The 8,536-nt window shown below is 37.3% G+C and overlaps 1 protein-coding gene across 1 annotated transcript; it reads left to right on the top strand.

Annotated features, from left to right (window-relative positions):
- The first annotated feature begins 1,375 nt into the window (after positions 1–1,375).
- On the top strand, positions 1,376–4,858 carry ccl4 (C-C motif chemokine ligand 4). The gene is made up of 4 exons (XM_002935797.5): positions 1,376–1,412; positions 2,042–2,277; positions 2,910–3,024; positions 3,865–4,858. The coding sequence occupies exons 2-4, from the start codon at positions 2,211–2,213 to the stop codon at positions 3,950–3,952; spliced, it is 270 nt and encodes an 89-aa protein (XP_002935843.1). The 5' UTR covers positions 1,376–1,412; positions 2,042–2,210; the 3' UTR covers positions 3,953–4,858.
- Positions 4,859–8,536: the final 3,678 nt, after the last annotated feature.

Genomic DNA, 8,536 nt, shown 5'->3' with positions numbered 1-8,536 from the left:
TGCACTGGCACATGGCCTTGCTTGTGTGGGCGAGGGTGAATTCTGGGTACCTGAGCCCTTTACACACAGTGGTGGTTTTCTATATAATACACAGAAAGAAATCGCCAGTGCTCGGTCTAACCCACGCTGTAGTGTTGACCAGCTGCTAGAAACACACTATTGTGCCAGCGCTCGGTCTAACCCACAATCTGGAGTTGACCAGCTGCTATAAATGATAAAAAGCCATTAATTATACACAAAGAGAAAGAAAGTTTGCCAGCGCTTAGTTTGCCTTTAAAAATTTTTTTTTTTACAAAAAATGAGGTGTTAGTACCACACTTTGGCCAAAATATGTAAGCTCACGTGCCACGTCAAGGCCCCTCATTGTACGTGAGTCCTACACTGTCTAATGACTTTGAGTCTGTGATGCAATTAAAATAAAGTCCCCCAGCAAACAATGTGACTGAGTAGTAAGACCCTGTTGCACCTACCTTTAGCTCAAAAAGGCTCTAGTGGAAAAGCAGGGAGCTTTTAAGCCCCAGCACTGCACTGAAACATTCCTTGTAATTTTGTAGCAGACTTTCCAAACTTTATGTAAGTGTAGCGTTTATTATGTGTTACAAACCTCAAGAGTTGTTACAGTAGCAACAACCCATACGATCAGCCCAGTGAATAGAGAGTTGGTTTGATTTTAGTTTTTTCCTACTTTTCTTTGTCTTCTCTTAAGGTTTTATGTAACCGATTTTAATGAGACTTAATAAAGGTATAATTTTAATGATCAATACAGGTGTGCCAGTAAAGTGTCTTGTGTGTCTTCCCCTCTCAGGAATTTCCCTTTTGATTTACGTGAATACCACACACTGTGCACCCTGAAACTATAGTACAGGGTTACCTCTTCTTTGGATGTAACCAGCTCATTAGCACACACATGAAAGTGATTCATTGGTTTAAAGGCTACATAGCAGTTAGAAGCAAAATTTGGCTACAATTTGTACACAAAACACAGAAAGAAATCACCAGCACTCGGTCTAACCCACGCTGTAGTGTTGACCAGCTGCTAGAAACACACTATTGTGCCAGCGCTCGGTCTAACCCACAATCTGGAGTTGACCAGCTGCTATAAACGATAAAAAGCCATTAATTATACACAAAGAGAAAGAAAGTTTGCCAGCGCTTAGTTTGCCTTTAAAAAAAAAATCTTTTTACAAAAAATGAGGTGTAAGTACCACACTTTGGCCAAAATATGTAAGCTCACGTGCCACGTCAAGGCCCCTCATTGTACGTGAGTCCTACACTGTCTAATGACTTTGTAGCCAAATTTTGCTTCTAGCTGCTATGTAGCCTTTAAACCAATGAATCACTTTCATGTGTGTGCTAATGAGCTGGGGCTTAAAAGCTTCCTGCTTTTTCACTAGAGCTTTTTTGAGCTAAAGGTAGGTTTTCTATATAATGATAGAATAATATATTAATTTAACTGGAGTCTTTCATCCTTTTATGAAAGTGATTACTCATAAATATTCCAATTAACCTATGACATAATAAAAAAATAAAAGATACCTTAAGAAACATAAGTCTGTCCAATGTAGCCATATCATGTTTAAATATCTTTATTTTTGTTCTTTCTAATCTCCCATGTATGTGTTTTTTAATATCTGTTTATCTTACATCCATCAATCATGGAACCTTATCTATATACAAGATATACAATATATACAAACACACAGCACTACATCACAGCAGTTTCTGCAATGGACTTCCTAATTGTCATTCACAAAGCACTTATTTTCAGCAGGGAAGTGGTAAACCTCACAGAACAAATGCAACATTGTTGTTTATGAGATTAAGATAGTGTACATCAGGCATACTGAATTTTACTGGGTATTTTGTGTCTAGGGATGGGGGCTATGAGGATATTTTATAGAGTGAAATAATCTACACAGCAGGCTCACCAGACTCTTTGGGTCTCTGTAAGGGATGTTGCAATATGTGAAACTGAAACAAAATTCCTGCTGCATCAGCTTTAAGCATGAAGGCATGTGTTCTTTTTATTGTTTCCTTTCAGCATCTGCATGGACTTTTTGGAGAGACTCGATGATGACGACTTCACACAAGAATAATTTGGAAATTCCTTGGAATTTCCCTTCCCTCTAAATGAGGGATAAATAGAGGCTGGGAGAGAAAACAGAGTCAGATCTTGCTGAACATCTGCCTGTTCTGAAAAGTCACAAAACATGCAGATCTCTGTGGCTGCTCTTTCTCTTCTTCTGCTAACTGCCTGCTGTTCCCAGGTTCACTGTGGTAAGTCTGATGTTTTTCCTACAAATGTGGATAATAACATTAGCATAATGAAAGTAGTGATATTTTTTCTGCCAGATAGATCCATAGTTGTCAGTGTAGAAGCTGCAATCCTAAATCTGGCTTTTGTTCTCATTTAAAGAGAAATGAATTATATAATACGTAAAACGTATACATACCTGTGCTTTAATATTGATTTATGTAGATTGTGGGATATAGCCCTATTTTTTGGTCACAGTAATAAATGTGGTATTAAATCTGCTTTTATGAAGCCTGGCAATGTTAAATCATTCTTCATGGAATTAAAGTTGTACACCCCACAATGGTTACTAAGTTTTTGTCCTTTGATAAATACACCTTTTTGCTCTTATCCTCTGACTGTATGTAAGGAAATATAAATTGTAGGTAAGCTCTACTTACATAACACTACACTTTCCAATCACAGCACTTTATGGATATGGTTGGTAAAAAAAAGGTAGCTCAAGAACAAATATCTAGGGGGCTTTCCTCCATTACCCATGACACAATGCACTCTTCTCTTTTTATCATGTTTATTGGAAACCAATCTGTAAAGACTTCATGAAATATTACAAAATATGTGGAATACAAGCAAATATCTGTTTTTTGCCTTACAGGTCGGGGCTTTCTTCCAACATCCTGCTGCTTTAAGTTTATCAAGAAATGGCTGTCACCAAAACATGTGAAAAGCTATTACAACACCAGCAGCTTCTGTCCCCATTCTGCTGTTGTGTAAGTACAGGTTTTGTTTATAAAATGTTCTTGCAAGCCTGAAGCACCCAACCTTAAGGGAAAAAGTAAAACCTGGCATACAGTCCTATTTTATCCACATGCATTTTGTGGACAGGTAGAGTGAATTGGATACACCTTCATTCACCCCTGTGTGTAGAAAGAGTGTGGATTCACTTCTCTCCATTTGCTTACAAAAATGTTTTCCATGTGTAATTAAGTTTTTCATCAACTTCAATAGAGAGCTAGGGGGCGCAGTGGGACAGCTTTATGGTTGGGTTTAGTGTCCCTTTAAAGCAATATTGCAAAATTAAACTTTTCCCCAAATCTCCCCAGCCAACGACTGCTTTAAAATGCAAAAAAGCCTCCAATAAGAATCCCAGCTGATCTGTGTGAATCTGCCTCCATGTACTTTGTTTTGGCAATTGGAGTTGGAAGCTTTAAGCACAGTTTCCCAGCAATAACAAGTCTGTCCTTTATCCCCATTTCTGATTCCAGTGTGTCATATAATGATGAAAAAAATACATAATTATTTCTATATGTAAGATAACAGCAAGATGCCACATGCTGGGAATCAGCATTGTCATTGGTCAATTCTCTTGCACTTATAATGAGATTTTTGGTCAGTAGAATTCTCATTGGTGAATTGTCTTGCATCTATAATTACATTTGTCGGCAACTTCAACAGCAAAACTAGGGGGGGCACAGTGGGGCAGCGCTATGATAGGGTTTACAACCCCTTTAATGCACAGGCATTAAATATTTAAAAAAGGCTTTAATAAATGTGGCAATTTTCCCCTATATAAAGTAACCATTGTTTTTTTTGTTTTTTTTACTCAACAGGTTTACGACAAAGAAAGGAATTAAAATGTGTGCCAAATCAAGTGACAAATGGGTGACTGATCTCATCATCCAGTTGCCTGCAAATTAATTCTAATTTCTTTAATGTTTCTTTAAACTGCAATTTGGTTTAAAGCCTGAAATAGGAATGCCTAATTTTTGAATGGGGGGGGGATATGTTTTATACCATCCATCTCTACCATCTGAGTGTAGGTCAGAGATTTATCAAAAGTCTTTTCTCATGTGTTCTTCCTCTAGGCAATTTATAGGTTGGCTTTACATTTGTTCTCCATTTTTTTGTAGTAATTAAAAAAACACATTTCAATATGTTTTTCTAGACAGGTATTTTTATTTGTATATTTTGTGTATTTATTTTATTCCTGGTAGCAGCCCTAGTTAATCAGAAGAGTCATATCTTATTGTCTTGATGGAAGTGAGTTATCAGTTTTCCTAAATGCAAAATCTTCAGGTTTAGTCTGCATTAAAGTCCTACTAAAGCTGGCCATACACGCACCGATACTATATTCGGTGCGTGTATGGCATGTCGGCGAGTCGCAGGAAGCTGCTGATATCGGTCGACTCGCCGATCGGACCGGTTAAAAGATTTTGATTGGGCACCATAGAAGGCGCCTGACCAAAATCTGCCTTCAGTGCTGAATCGGCAGAAGGAGGTAGAAATCCTATTGTTTCTACCTCCTTATCTGCTGTTTCAGCCCTGACGGTGTGTGGCGGATCTGACGATGTTTCGTGCGACTGTCAGATCGCCACGTGTGTGGCCACCTTAAAAGCTAGGGCAGTCTGCTGAACTGTTTGATTGTCTGTCTCCAGTAACAATTTGGAAGGATATTATGTGATACATATTTTTATATCTCTACCTGTATATTATACTTTATTTGACTTTTTATTTTTAAATGTATTTATTTTGGACATATATTAATTTATTACTGTATAGTTATTTCTAATAGACTTACAAAATAAAAATGTTATCTTAAAATCACTGTTTATCTTTATGATTTTTTCCATCTGAACAAGATTAAAGGGGATTTAAATCTTTACAAACTGTCCACCTGAGCTACCTAGCCAAAAAAATCATAATTACAGATGTAAAAACCTGCAGCAATGAAAATGCTGTTACACTACAAAGAGAACTAATTGTATAATTCTGCAATAATTATATTACACTGTAAACTAAATGAGAGGGTGGAAAATGCAAAAACAAGGTGCAATCCATTATGGTGGGAGGGGGATGTTGTTTACCTATCCCCTACTTGAGCATCATTCAGGAGCTCTAGTGGGTGCAGGCTGCTACAGTGACCAGTATCTACTGCCTGCCCTATGACAGCCTTGCTGGCGCTGTGCTCTGCACCTTGAATTTGATTTTCTTATTTGGTTAAAAAGATGGTCTAACAAAGTAACAAGATGGCGGCCCCCTTTGGACAACTTTGAAAGCATAAATCATTACTTTAATTTGGTTTTTCAATCCCTGGGCTTGTGCAGTAAGTTCATAATGTTTATATCTATGTTCAGTATACAAAATACAACATTTCTAATGATTTTAAATTTTAGTAGACTTTAGTTGTCCTTTAAAGTACATTCTCAGAATCAAGAATTTCTATTTATCAGATACAAGGGTGCCTTGTAAAGCTAAATCAATCCACGGTGGAAGCTTTACCACATGTAGATAGAATGGAACAGTAGGGGTCTAACACCACCCATGTGTGTGTGTGTATATATATATATATATATATATATATATATAACTTGCAACAGAAGCCGGCACTCACGTATAGAGAAGATTGATTTGCCTGGGTGCAGTTCCAACGAAAAATGTATACAAATTCTTGAAAGCAGGTACCGCTCACACAGGTCTTAAAGTTCCATTTTTAAAGCTTTATTATCGAGGCGAGAGAACTGACGTTTCGGCTGTACCACCAGCCTTTGTCAAAGTTACAAAAAGACAGTGAATAGAAACCTAATATACAGTGTTTGGCGGGAAACCAACGGTCAGTGACGTGAAAGTGTGGGACACCCCCACACAATGACGTGAAAGTGTAAAACACCCCCACAAAACAAACGTGGTGACATTAAGTGAGTGCTGTAAATAACACAATTCCAAACCCCTGTTACAAACATACGGCAAGAAAATAAATGAAACAAATAAATAAAGCATACATAGAGACAATAAACTAAATCACCAACAATAGTGTAGGGGAATCAAAAAACATGACATGTTACAGGGGGATATAAAAGCAAAGCAAAAATAAAAAAGAATTCAATTCTATGTATATAAGTAATAGATAAGGGTAGGTCGTTCCAAAGCGCAAATATTGTCTGGGTACCAGTCCCGTACTTAGCGCTCATGTCGAACTAAGCCATTTAACGAATCTCACTGATATTTAGGTTCTATATGCCACAGCAGCATTGTATATCAAGTATCAAGTATCACCACACTGAAAGTAAATGCGAGCAACCAACAATATCATGTAGAACAACTATAACAGAGTTTCTTATTCTAGGGCTACTGTTGCTATTCTTTAAACTGTAATAAATTGTATTCAGTAAAGCAACATTGTATTTCTTGAGTCATTTTTTGAATTATCATAAAGTAACAATGTATTTCTATAGTCATTTCTTGGGTTATCAGGAGGGGAAAGAATGAAAAGAATAAAAAATGAAACGTAGAGATAATAGTTTGGAATCAGTTGGCGCTACGTATGTTGGGGTGAGTGTGTGGATATATCACTGGGGATAAAATGGCTGAGGGTTCAGCTTGCACCTGGGGCTACAATTAGCTGGTTTGTCCATTGTGAAGCACACCTTAATCAATTTGTTGATATATCACTGGGGATTACTACAGAGCCTGAGGATCTGTTAAAGACAGGAAAATAGGAAGAAAAGGTAGAAATTAAGGACAAAAGTAAAAGATAAAGATTATTCTCAACCCATCCGGATACGAGTTCCCAAATGATGTTCAGTTCAGTCTCCGGTCCTGAACTGAACATCATTTGGGAACTCGTATCCGGATGGGTTGAGAATAATCTTTATCTTTTACTTTTATCCTTAATTTCTACCTTTTCTTCCTATTTTCCTGTCTTTAACAGATCCTCAGGCTCTGTAGTAATCCCCAGTGATATATCAACAAATTGATTAAGGTGTGCTACACAATGGACAAACCAGCTAATTGTAGCCCCAGGTGCAAGCTGAACCCTCAGCCATTTTATCCCCAGTGATATATCCACACACTCACCCCAACATACGTAGCGCCAACTGATTCCAAACTATTATCTCTACGTTTCATTTTTTATTCTTTTCATTCTTTCCCCTCCTGATAACCCAAGAAATGACTATAGAAATACATTGTTACTTTATGATAATTCAAAAAATGACTCAAGAAATACAATGTTTCTTTACTGAATACAATTTATTACAGTTTAAAGAATAGCAACAGTAGCCCTAGAATAAGAAACTCTGTTATAGCTGTTCTACATGATATTGTTGGTTGCTCGCATTTACTTTCAGTGTGGTGATACTTGATACTTGATATACAATGCTGCTGTGGCATATAGAACCTAAATATCAGTGAGATTCGTTAAATGGCTTAGTTCGACATGAGCGCTAAGTACGGGACTGGTACCCAGACAATATTTGCGCTTTGGAACGACCTACCCTTATCTATTACTTATATACATAGAATTGAATTCTTTTTTATTTTTGCTTTGCTTTTATATCCCCCTGTAACATGTCATGTTTTTTGATTCCCCTACACTATTGTTGGTGATTTAGTTTATTGTCTCTATGTATGCTTTATTTATTTGTTTCATTTATTTTCTTGCCGTATGTTTGTAACAGGGGTTTGGAATTGTGTTATTTACAGCACTCACTTAATGTCACCACGTTTGTTTTGTGGGGGTGTTTTACACTTTCACGTCATTGTGTGGGGGTGTCCCACACTTTCACGTCACTGACCGTTGGTTTCCCGCCAAACACTGTATATTAGGTTTCTATTCACTGTCTTTTTGTAACTTTGACAAAGGCTGGTGGTACAGCCGAAACGTCAGTTCTCTCGCCTCGATAATAAAGCTTTAAAAATGGAACTTTAAGACCTGTGTGAGCGGTACCTGCTTTCAAGAATTTATATATATATATATATATATATATATATGGGCCCTCCCTAGTTTGGATAAAGGGTGCCTTTTGGTTTACTCCAGAAATACTGTACAGCAATATCTAAAACAACATCGGTGCTGCTCTAATCAGTGGAGCTGAGGGGAAAATCAGTAAAAAGAAATTGTACGTATAGGGCCTGATTCACTAAAGTGCGATAAAATTTATCGCATGGTTTTTTGCGTTAAATTAGACGTGATAATTAGCGCGCGATTCACCATAGTATTATCGCGTGCGTTAAGTCGCAATATCGCATGCGTTATTTTTCGCGCAAACGTATGCGCTAGTTTTAACGCATGCGTTTAATAGCGCACAGAAAAGAATACGATCGCATGATTCACAAACAGTAAGGCGCACTAAATATCGCATTAGGCTATGCGAAAATTAACACCTACTTCAGGATGGAGAGAATTATAGAAAAGTACAGTTAATGAGCTTTTGGCAATAAAATATGGACTTTGCAGTGTGATTTATTCAAGTATGTGTTTCCCCTAGAGCAGGGGTGTCGAAC

This window comes from Xenopus tropicalis, chromosome 2 (assembly GCF_000004195.4).
Source record: "Xenopus tropicalis strain Nigerian chromosome 2, UCB_Xtro_10.0, whole genome shotgun sequence".
NCBI lineage: Eukaryota > Metazoa > Chordata > Amphibia > Anura > Pipidae > Xenopus > Xenopus tropicalis.
The sequence above is the reverse complement of the archived record's forward strand: the minus strand, read 5'-3'. Positions and strand labels throughout refer to the sequence as shown.